At 41.0% G+C, this 12,152-nt stretch overlaps 2 protein-coding genes across 2 annotated transcripts; both read right to left on the minus strand.

The window, feature by feature from the left end:
* Window positions 1–1,511: 1,511 nt before the first annotated feature.
* sumf2 (sulfatase modifying factor 2) lies at window positions 1,512–5,011 on the minus strand. Its single transcript, XM_031563613.1, has 9 exons — window positions 4,877–5,011; window positions 4,494–4,638; window positions 4,303–4,417; window positions 4,165–4,209; window positions 3,695–3,845; window positions 3,545–3,600; window positions 2,720–2,804; window positions 2,486–2,627; window positions 1,512–1,810 (listed from the first exon to the last, which is right to left on the minus strand). The coding sequence occupies exons 1-9, from the start codon at window positions 4,932–4,934 to the stop codon at window positions 1,720–1,722; spliced, it is 888 nt and encodes a 295-aa protein (XP_031419473.1). The 5' UTR covers window positions 4,935–5,011; the 3' UTR covers window positions 1,512–1,719.
* A 562-nt stretch (window positions 5,012–5,573) lies between these two features.
* On the minus strand, window positions 5,574–11,439 carry cct6a (chaperonin containing TCP1, subunit 6A (zeta 1)). Its single transcript, XM_012836004.3, has 14 exons — window positions 11,216–11,439; window positions 10,634–10,697; window positions 10,343–10,477; window positions 10,071–10,244; window positions 9,744–9,847; window positions 9,488–9,598; window positions 8,178–8,337; window positions 7,888–7,970; window positions 7,586–7,682; window positions 7,249–7,396; window positions 7,019–7,152; window positions 6,311–6,413; window positions 6,136–6,208; window positions 5,574–5,903 (listed from the first exon to the last, which is right to left on the minus strand). The coding sequence occupies exons 1-14, from the start codon at window positions 11,350–11,352 to the stop codon at window positions 5,831–5,833; spliced, it is 1,596 nt and encodes a 531-aa protein (XP_012691458.1). The 5' UTR covers window positions 11,353–11,439; the 3' UTR covers window positions 5,574–5,830.
* Window positions 11,440–12,152: the final 713 nt, after the last annotated feature.

The raw sequence follows: 12,152 nt of genomic DNA on the forward strand, positions 1-12,152 counted from the left end.
ATAGACAAAAACACATCAAGCAAAACTGTAAACAAATATTTACCACTAAAATAAATACATAAAAATGTTTTTGATTGTTAAACTTACCAGAACATGTTGATTGTTAATGCGATGATCTCACCAGTGATCTCACCAGTGGTTAGTGGGAGTACCTGTGTGAGACGGGTCATTTACTTTATGCATCTACTATCAACTGCCTTCAGACTGGTCAGTTCAAAGCACCTGCAAAAATGGAAAAGATGCGAGTCGGGCTCAGGGAAAAAGGTCAAACATTATTTGCAAAAAAGTAAGTCATATTTGACAGATAAGCAAAAAAACGGAACTTCTCCTTCTTCACAGCTGGATATATTGTCAACATTTTCAAACTTGAAGGTCTTGTGAGACTGAAAACAGGAGGCACAGACAGACAGACTATGCCAAATCATTAATGGAATCAATCAGTGGTGATTTTAGCCTGAAATTTCTTGTGGGGCAATTTTGTATGACGTCATGTCACCGTCACAAAAATAGAGGTAGCTGATTATTATAAACAGTAGGCCTATATAGACCAGTAAGATATGCTATGGGCTGCATTTTGAGTGCCAGCAGGGAGCAGAAATCCTATTTCAAATACATTTCACATAATACAGCATTAAAGTAAAATGATTGCAACAAAGTAAAAAGATTAGACAGACACATAGCTCGAATAACTTGCATAATTTATTAAGCTTGTGGCACACGTGTGGCATACAATATGAAGCGAAAGACACAACTTAAACAAATAAAAGCAACAAAACATGCTGCTAAATGAACAAAACTTTGTAAAATGACGATGTCCTTGCAGAGATTGCATTGATACATCCATCAGCTCCAAAAAAAAAAGGTTTGACTCACCAATGCAAGGCCAAGGCGTTTGGTGTGTTTCAGCCCTACGGCGTTCGAGTGAGTTTCCGCACGCGAGATTCTATCTCGACATTTCCTGCCGTTGTAGCCCAACTGTCTACTACGGGAGAGCCACTGGTTTGACGTACTCAGTAATACGTAAGGATTTCAAGCAGGTCATTATACGGGTTTATCGTATTTGACACTGTCATTTCGTTTATATTCGATTCCACCGTTGGTAGCTTTATGGATTATTAGTATGTTTGTTAAAGATACCCGCTAATTTGACCGATTTTCCTGTTTGTTCATAGACATGTCATAGTTGCCAGCACCCAAGATGATGCTCAGAGCGAACGTCAGTTTGCCCAAGAAGTAGCTGTTGAGAGTTACGAAAGAAGAACTTGTTCTGACCGATCTGCAACTGCTCACAACGGGAAGAAGAATCGCTTTAACTTGGCAGAGTGCTCCACATCTCCGCTGATCAGGGATGGTGGTCCCATTTGAGAGGATTTGAGAATTTGGAAAGATTTCTCTTCTGTATACTTTTTATACCTTTCTTTGAATGCCCACAATTCTTTTTGTGCATTGACTTACTACATAATCATAAAAATATGAACATATCAAAAATTAATAAAAACACTACCAATAAATTCATATTGCATACATAATTCATTTATTAATCTATGGTTAATCCATGGTTATTGCATTTACATACACAGAAAAACACAGAACTTTTGAAAATTCATAAAAAAAAATGACAAAGATATTAACATTTTAGAAATGCGGGAGAGAAGGTTGGCTTCACAATGCAAATCTCCACAGGAGAAAATTGGCTCTGTCCATTAGTCTCCATTAGGTTTAGAGTTCAGTCTGTGACTTCTTTTTCTTTTTATCAGCAGCACATCGGAAACTCAAGTTATCAGAGGCAGAATCTGGAGTGTTCCCCATTCTGAAAATGCAATCATAAGAAACTGAAAAATACATTCCTGATTTCCATTCAGATAAAAGTGACTGCAAATTAATAAACATAAACACAACTACTCAGGTTTTCCAAAGCATATGTGTCCAGTTCTTGTACATGCTGTCAGAAATATATCTGGAAAATCTGTCTCATGTCAAAGGCCCTGTTTACACCTGGCATTAACATGTGTCTGGGGTGATCCGATCACAAGTGGACAAAGACCAAATCTGTTGTTTTTAACCGGCAGGAGGAAGCAAAGCAGTTCCAATGCATCTTGGGTGCTTTGACACATGTACTTAGAGCTGTCCACCTGTGATGGGATCACCCCAGACGTGTGTTAATGCTACATGTGAACAGGGCCAAAGCGCTCACAGAAACTTTACCCCTAGAGGGCGCTCTAACCCATGGTTTGCTCAAGAAAATATCCATTTTATAAATGTTTCTGGTCCCGAAAAAACATTTGTTGTCAGCAAATGTATCTATTTGGATTATTACGGTCATGTGTGCAAACCTGACTGTATGTATTCCAGTTTCACTCAGTTTTCCTAGCAAACCTAAAACTCCCATTTTTATGACATACAATGACTACAACACCATTTTTCAAGGGGAAATCAGTGTGTTTTAGAATACCCTTCCTTCAGAAGACAGAAAGTGATCAATTACCTGGTTGTCACTCGAGCCTTGTGATTAGCTGAGCCATCAGACGTGTCAATCCACGAGGCCCCGCGTAAGACGTACATCAGCTGAGCTCCAGGGAAGCGTGTGGCCGTCCACTCCCATGCATTCCCCAACATGTCATACAGGCCTTGATGAGAGACACACAATCAAGAAAGGTTTGGTCCTAACCGGTAGATCAGATCACAAATCTTTTTAATTATTATTCATATCAGCAATTACCGTAGCTATTCTGGGGGATAAATGCATTGACAGGTGAGATGCCATGGTAACCGTCTTCTTTTGAATCTCCATCTGGAAATACCCCCTGAGCAAAACATACACACAATGTTTCAATAAATCACAGATAAAACATTTAAGTAATTTCTTCTTGACTGGATTCTATCATTTTTTGGGGATATTGCACAAGACATAAACTTGAACTACATGGACCACATAGCGGTGCGTAATATGACCGTCGCATAAAGATAGAGAATGAGCAATAAATAACTGAAATCATAAGATATTGTCCTTTCCAAGAAAAGTGCGATATTGACAAATGTAGTCTATAGTATACATAAGTGTAGGCATACTCAATTTCAAAATGGTTCCTGAAATGTGTATACTGAATTGTGTCCGTTGCAGTGCCCCCATGGATGAATTTTCACAAAATTTAGCGTCCGAATGTGGTAGAATAAGTAATAAATGCAAGTAATAGCAGCTATTTGCATTACACAACAACCACTCCCTGGTTTTATAGCCTTTTAGGTGATTAGGTTTCAAGCTGAACCCATTTCTCAGCAGCCACAAAAACCTTCCACTATAAGAACCCAAAATGCTGGGCAAGAACATGGTTTCCCTTAAAGTCTGTGAGACGCCACCTGGGCCCCAAAATAGCATCTGTGGCGCAGAAGGGTTAACCCTTTTGTCCCACAGACAGCACCATGACTCTTACCCGGAAACACCTTGCATGTCTGCGTCAACCCACTTCACATCTCAGGAGTGCAAATCAACCAGGGATTGTAAGACCTAGTCCTAAAACAGAACAGTGTTAACTGGGATGCTCACCTGCCATAGGTTGGTTCGATTGGTCATGAATTTGTTGCCCCATGGGTAGCTCCTCCCTGCAAAAAGAGAATACGCTTTAAGTGTCTATTTCTGCCAGAGGTGATACCGTAGTCAGCAAACCCTTTCCCTGCCGAATGAAGTTGAACTCACCATCTAGACCCCCGCGAGCAGCAAATTCCCACTCCTCCTCAGTCGGCAGTCTTGTCTTCCTCCATTTGCAATAGGCCTGAGCATCATTCCAACTGACCTGCACCACTGGATGGTCCAGTCGCTCTTTAATGCCAGAGCCTGGCCCTGTTGGCTGAGAAATGTTTACGTCAAACAATCGAGTTTGCAGACTTCAAATCAAAACGTTTTTCACAACAAAACAGAGAAATATGAGAGTGAGTATACTAATACTAGTGTTGTTTTCTGTATCTTGTCTTCTATCTTCACGACAAATACTTCATGTAAATAGAGGGCTAATGGGTTGATATACTGAAGCCTGAAGATCTAAACTAGGTTTGAATGTTTATCTATTTGATATAAACCTAAGATTAAAAAAAAGATGCGGAAGTTTGCCATTGACAGCACAAAACTAAAGATCACCTACACACATAAGAGAAAAGAAGTTATCTTACCTGTCTCCAGAACACCTTCTCAAGAGGGATCCACCAAGGTGCTGACTGGGTACAAAAGACAGAAAGATTACAGAGGTTTTAAATCACATTTTACAGCTAATGAATTTGAATAGTATTGCATGGTTTTCCTCCACAAACCTCAATTTTCTGTGTGATTCTGCCCTTCACCTCTTCCGACACAAAATCTTGAAACACAAAACTCCATCCGAAGGTCTCTGCCTCCGTTTTGTACTTTTGTTCCTTGATGAATTTCCTGTAGACAACAAAATAAGTACCTTTTTATTGTGTTAAAACACAATTTCGAAATTGACTAATTATACATAGTCTACCTGAAATCTGAGTTGGTGACTGGATATGTATCCAATCTAAAAGGTTTCACTGTCACAGCCCTGACGGGTGACTCGCCATCTCGCCCATCAGCTTCATTTGTTCCCATTTTGAAGCTACCACCAGGTAAGTATACCATGCCATCGTCTGTGAACATGTTTCAAAGTCTGATCATCTCAGTGTAAATGTATTTAGACAACTTAGTTTAATTTAAGCCTTTCGGTTACTGTGTTCCCTTCTAATTGTATCGTCTTTACATGATAGCCAATCTCTTGCTTTGTCTGACCCTCTAACATTAGAAGAAATCTTCAGGACAAAAAGAAGGAACCACAAGCTGCTTGCCACATCGTGAAAACCGTTAGCCAGCGCTAGCTTGTTACCCTACCTTGTGAACAGGACACCCCAAACAGCGATAAAAAGAGACAAATATTTCCTAATTTCATTGCATTGACTTAACGAATCCGAAGTCAGTCATTAACTTAAACTTAGCTTCCTCAAAATGTACTTGCAGCACTTCTTCTACATCTACTCAAGCGCAGCTTGAGACTCCTACTGGTAAATTACCGCCACCAAATGGGTTGGAGTCTGTAGGCTGCATTCACAAAGGCTCAACAGGGCACTGCGGTGCAAAATGGATACTAAAATGAAAAGCTATCAAAATTTCAAAACCTTTGGTAAGAAAACGTCCACGTGTATTTGTGAAATATTTCATATAATCTGGAATTGCTGAGGAATTTGTTTGATAATCCCATGGCACACCCATAGCTATTGTAAATGTAATCCTGGGAATGGATTGCCTCTTAAATACTGTACCAGTGAAATGCTGATCCAGATTTTTAAAACATTAATATCGGTTGCTACATTTGGTTATTTCAGTGGTCTTCGATACGTTTTTTAAAAATCGTAAAAAAAATAACCATGTCATTACACTCTGACAAAGTTTGTGACAGATACATGTGCCCGTCACTGCTGCAACCCCTTCTTAGGCCTGAGAGAATAGACCTTATAGCATGTAGAATGTTGCTTATAGATTACAAATATAAAGTAGATTTTAGAGCAAAAGAGACACAGATGCACACAAATCAGCCAAAACCTTTTAATGAGTACAAAGAAAGAACAGCGATGTATACCATCAACAATCTGACTGGGGGAGCATACTAATAAGGGGGTGAGGACTCGAGTGGGGCAAAATATCTTCTACGAGGAAGAAGACAGAACAACAGAAGCCTTGGTGATGTGCCTAAGGGCCTGAGGTCTCCGGCGATGCTTCCGGGATGGTGTCACTGCGCATCGACCCTCCATCTCACGGTGAAATCAGCCATCATCTTGCAGACCGTCCTCAACCCTTCAGAGAGGACATGCCAGCCCTCATGATCTCGTCCACCAACAGAATGTTGCTGGCAATGACCGTACTGTTGGAGAGAGAAAAGAATTACCTCTGAGAATAAATCATATTATTTCAGCTAAAGGACAAGCGTCTTTTCCATTCAAAATTCATGAATGGAATCTGATTAAAAACGTCACAGCACTGAATTGAATAATTTACTTAAGACCTCCATTCTGATTGCAAGCTAATGTTAAATCTAGCCAACTAGATTACTGTAGGAGGATACATTTGAAAACAAAACATGATTTTTTTCTTACCATGAGTGAAGGAGCTGTTTCTTGACACTGTAGTTATCCCAAACCCCTTCCTCAGCAGGAACCATAGGCTCACCTTAAGTCATGGAGAAGCACACAGTTCAAACAAGGAGTTCATGAAGCACACTTCATTTCACTGCAGATGGAACACATACAATTTAAAGGAGCATAGTCATACCTGTGTTCAAGTTTACCCCGACAATTGCCCCAGACTCTTTGTGTTCAGTCTGTAACTTGACCAGAGTCTCCTGAGGGTCGTATCCGGAGTTCTGAGCCAGTACCTGAGAACCAGACAGAGTACAGTTTGACTCCACAAACAATGACTTCCATTTAGTTACAGGAAAACTCAAACAGAAATTCTTAAAATCACCAGAACAAGTATATACTAGAACACCCCGGCAAGAAAAAAAGAGTTTAATCATCATAACAGAATTAATTTACCATGGACTAGAATTGGGTCATGTACACCATGCTGTGTGATTACTGCCAAAGAGAAGCTTACTTTTAAAGCAGCTGACCTGCAGAGTGTTTAACATCTGACTAAGGCACGCTAAAAGGTTTCCTCCCAACACCCCAAATACAGCATGGGGTTACATGCATTGTACATGCAAGTGTCTACACGACCCTATGATCGACAGGTAGATCTTAACTAGTATTACACCAAAGTTGTAGTCATTTTAGTGAACAATACATGTGGACAGGCTGTCTGGGACCAAGGCAGACAAATTGCTAATGTGATCTTAAAAAAAAAAAAAAAAGAAGTTATTCAATGCATCTCAAACTAAGGGTCTTGTTATGTCATGGTGAGAGAATCATGGGACATGAAGTTCTTCTGATCTATAATCAACATCTCCACGGCCTCGAAGATCAAGTTCCCCAGACCTACCTTTGGAATGACCAACAGAGCGTCGGCGAAGGCCTGCACCCCCAGCTGAGCCCGTCCCTTCACGCCCCTCTTGTGCTCCACCAGCGTCTCTGCCACCACCACCTCGAACGCGCCGGCACCGGGCACCACACTGCCTGCAAGACACAGAGAGAGGAGAAACAGGAGGATCAGCGGCCTGGACACTTCACCGCGGATGTCTGCATGCCACCTAAAGCGTTTTGAGCACGTACCGTCTTCAATGGCGTTCTTGACTGCCCGTAGGCCATCGCGCACGGCATCTTTGATCTGAGTGAGGGTGTGCTTGTTGGGGCCTTTGATCAGAAGAGTCACGGAGCGGGGGTTGCTACAGTTCTCAATGAAGGTGTATTTCTCCTCCCCCTGTCACGGATAACAAAAAGGAAAGAAAAAAAAAAAAATCACATCAGATGTACAAGTATTGGGTGACAAGGTAACAGCATAACAACCATATTTATATGAAATAACCTCAGAGGATATAGACATCACAGAACATGGAATTCATTCAGACTCTAAGTCTCTATGAAGAGTGGCACATTCAGCCCAACTGACCAGTGTGTGTTCAAAGACCAGACCAGCGTGACCCAGACAGTCAGGTGCGAGGTCCTCCACAGAGTTCATGGCAGCGCCACCGCAGGCTAGGGTGAGCCTAGGGAGAAAGAAATTCCAGCATTAATATGTATTGAATGCGTGTACAAGAATACTACAAATGCATTCAATCCTTCGTTTATCAGACTTCTATATCTACCAACTTTTCAGTCCAGCTGAACCATCACGCAAGAGCGAGAGAGGTTTATCTTGAAGTTCACTTTAAGTACCGACTTGGACACTTGCAACAACATTGGGATAATTACCTTTCCATGTTCCTCCTCTTGGCCCTACGCAGAGCCACGATTCCCTCCTTTGCCATAGCATCCAGAGAATATGGATCAATCCCCTGCAAGCCAGAGAAGAGTTAAAGGCACATCTTATCCATCCGACTAAGGAGGCCAAAGAAATGTACATAAGCACCCATAGGGTTGCACTGCACTTAACCATCAGCATTAGTCCACACTAAGTGTTGAGCACAATGGGCTTAACTGGTAATTGCATAATATGATGATTTCAACTGATGCCAGCTGACTGGACGATGGTCTTTAAGCACCTTTTGATTGATGACCACAAAGCCTTTGGAAGCATCTGTGCACACTTTGTTCTTGAAGTCGATGATCTTTTTCACACGGTCCTCAATAAACTTCCTCTCAGCTTTGACCAGTTTGTCTCTCTCGTCTGCGCTCTTATAGAAGAACCCTGAGTTCACCTCTCTGTGGAGACACAAGATCACATTAGCATTTACATTTAGTCATTTGGCAGACGCTTTTATCCAAAGCGACGTACAAAGGAGATAACAATCAAGAGCCCTAGCGTAACAATAAATACAATTTTACATAAGAATCAAAAAAAGAAAAAGTGCAGGAATGCAACTACTGTAAGTGTGAGTTAAGTACTAGTTAGAGGAGATAGCATTAGAGGAAGGATAAGGAGAGGTAGAAAAAGGAAGGGAGAGGAACTGCAAGTCATATTCAACCAACTCAATAGGCTGCTCCAATTGCTTCAGATTCAGTTCCTAACTATAGCCAGATTTAACATTCTACAAACCTCTTGAGCCCCTTTAAAATGTAGTGTATAAATCACTCATTCTTTGACCTGTCAATTTCCACCATCTATACCTAACTAAAATATGCAGCTGTTAATAGTTACGGTACGAACACATGCCAGCAACGTGACAGAAGCGAAACTCTTAATCCCATTCATTTCTGTTGGGAGGCAAACCACTGTCACGTAAACGAGCAACTTGGGCGAAGCGGGTGAAAAAAGTTGGGAAACTTTAATCCTATGCAAATGAGGAGCGAATTTCGCCAGCAGCGGCCAATCAGACTGTTTGGTGTTGTCTCTGACCGTTTGAAAATTGCAGGACTATGGCGTTGTTCGGTTGTTTAATTTGCTAAAAAGAAAGGCTTGGATGGCCTTGTAAGGGGTTGCTGTTGTTCCTGGTATGTTAGATATATAATCCTGGGCTTACTTTTAACAGAATGACAGTTTTGATATAAAGACAAGTGACTAGATAGCCTACTAGCTGGCTAGCCTGCTTACTAGCTTGCTAGTCCAGTCTGTTATGCTATTTCCACAGGCTACGCCACGCCACGCCCACTCAAAGCGATGGAAGTGTTTCGCGTCACCGGCATGTGTTCGTACCGTTAAGTCTATTTAAGGTCAGTTTAATTCAAGAGTAAAACTGTTCAAAGATTTTTGTGGTTTCATCAACATGGAAAAACCTTAATGTAAAAAAATATGCGTGTGTGTGTGTATGTATGTATACAAAAACATGCACATGAATGTAATCTAAATATGATTTCACAGACCATCACACCACAGTCATACTAACTAGAGCAGAAATATAAGAAATCCACCTACGTCTTCTCATATTCCAAGGAAGTGTTACAGGTCAGGATGTAGGCATCCTCCACTCTTTTCTTCATGTCTGGGTGCCTGGCTCCGTGATCTAGCACCAGTCCTCTAATCAGTCTGAACACAAGAGAGACAAACACAGAAGTTCATGGCAGATCACCAAAATGAAAACATTAAACTCAAATCTCCGTAAATTATTATTATTTTTTTTAAATAGTAAAGCAACTATTTCTGAGAGAGCAAGCTAAAAAGGTTTACTCACACTGTGTCGCATTCGGTCTTGTGCTTCATCTCCATGATCTCGACCATGTACAGGTCGATTGGCTCATTGGGTTTACGGATCGCCAGCACAGCATCCACCACAGCCTGTTTACAAAACACGAAAAACACGTTACAACCCGAAGAGGCACTAAACACTGAGCATGATACTACTTGAAATTAGGATTTCAAATTCATTCCTATATTTGCCCTTGCGTGTGCTGATAATCTTTTTAAGTTGCTAATTCTGAGCTAGTGTTCGATCAGGGCTCAATAACGGGGTTACATATGTACAGAAGTCAGACAGAAGTAGTTATAACCTCCATGTTACCTCAGTAAGGAGATCCGCAAGTTCAGCATGAACCTTTGTCCGAAGGGATGTTCTGGCGACATTGATCAGAGTCTCTCTGTCCATCTCTTTCGTCACCTTCAGCTTCTCAAGAACCTCAAGAGCTTTCTCTTTAGCAGCTTCAAAGCCTTCTGCAATGATTCTAGGATGAACCCCCTGTTTAGAAAACCAAAACGAGCACAAAAGTGTTCTTACAAAAGGCTGAAATACTGTTTGTTGTGATTTAATGAGACTTATTTAAGGGCTGTACTAACCTCGGAGACATAGAGGTCTGCCTGTTTAAGGAGTTCACCAATGATCAGTACATTGGAGGTGGTTCCGTCACCTGTGATGTCGTCTTGAGCTGTAGCGACCTTTGCAATCAGGGATGCTGTGGGATGTTGAATTTGCTGATAAAAGAAAAGTAATTGGTCATATTCCACAAAATGTCCCCTCAAAATATATTTCTGAAAGATGATTCATTCACTGACGTGAATAAAGAACAAAACCCAAGAACAATCCTCAAAATACTACTTAAACAAAGAGCATTCAAATAAAATGTTTACCATCTCATGCAGTAGAACATTGCCATCCTTGGTAAGCTTAATGTCTCCTGCACCAGATACAAGCCTAAAAAAACATGGCATACATTAACATTTAAGACAAGGTGCACCGAACATCACTCAGAAATGATTTGTACATTACTACAAATACTACAAATACTACAGAGGGTCAAAGTCAACACGTAATTAAAAAAAAGTCAGTCACAACATCTAATTGAGAACATTTTAGATGAACTAAACCGTATCACTGGCGCCCCTTGGAGGTGCCGTTAGTTTAGCTCATCATCTCCCACACCTTAACAGTAGCTTGTAGCTTAAAGCGGTAGCTAGCTAGCAGGCTAACTAGCCGGCAACATTAACGTTATGACTAAAGTTAGCAATTGAGATCACAAACTAACAGGTCCCTAAAAGACTAGTAAAGGATCTGTTTATTATGTCAATAATTTATCTGTCGAGCTTATTTCTATTTAGAAGAAGAAATCGTTTCTTTGCAAGTTTAAGATTAACGTTAAGACAATTTAGCATGCGTTTCACACAATGGTTCCGGTTGAGACATGACGTTGGGCATGATGCTGCCAAACTCACATTTTCATGGTTCCCTTTGGTCCCAAATTGCTTTTGAGCACATCTTGTAGTCCCCGAGCAGCACTGATGTTGACGGCAAGAGCCGCTTGTGCCCTGGCCACTTCGGCCTTCGGATTCAGTGCTTTCACAGCAGACATGATGCAGTCAAACACGAGAAACAACGGCGTGTCTGGTGATGCGGGCTAAGGGAAGGGTGGGTTGGCTTCTAGAAACCTCCCTGATTCAACGTGAAGTCCTGCCCTCTCTTCACTTTGACAAGACAAAAAGGCAGGCCTCTGATTGGCTTGTAGAGTTGTCTGTTACATGTCCTGGAGGAAGCTCAGACCACGTTTTCGGTTCCTCTGCTGTCGATGGTGAGTTCATAGACGAGGTGCGCCCAAAGACAGTAGCGCCACCCAGACAGTGAACCCCGCAAACGGGAAGAACCCCATGAATCTTCTTATGGACATACAGCTACATTTTGTTTAAATTCCAAAATAAAAATGAACAAATTGGGGCCCTGTAATCTAAATGTAATAGAAAACATTTATTTATCAGGAATATATTAAAAATCCAAACAAAGTCTATCAGATTTGTGGATTATATGGGTTAATTGACATCCGTCGAATAATTGATTACAATTGGATCTTGTTATTCATTTGTATACCCCTTTAGAAATGAACTTCAATTAGTGTGTCTGGGAAAACAACTTCCGTATCCCAAAATATGAGTCAAATTAAATACTCATAACCTGACCTTTGAGAATGTGCAATATATATATATATATATATATATATTCAGTATGTGCAAATCCCGTGGCTTGTCCCCCTGGTCCTTGGCAGCCGTTACCAGTATAGCCTACCACCCTAGCTTCCAGTATATCTAAACTAGGGTATCCTAACATTTTCAAAGGACATTCACTAAACCTTGCTCTGCTGTTGGGGCATACATATGGTTA

This window comes from Clupea harengus, chromosome 26, assembly GCF_900700415.2.
Source record: "Clupea harengus chromosome 26, Ch_v2.0.2, whole genome shotgun sequence".
In the NCBI taxonomy this organism is placed as follows: domain Eukaryota; kingdom Metazoa; phylum Chordata; class Actinopteri; order Clupeiformes; family Clupeidae; genus Clupea; species Clupea harengus.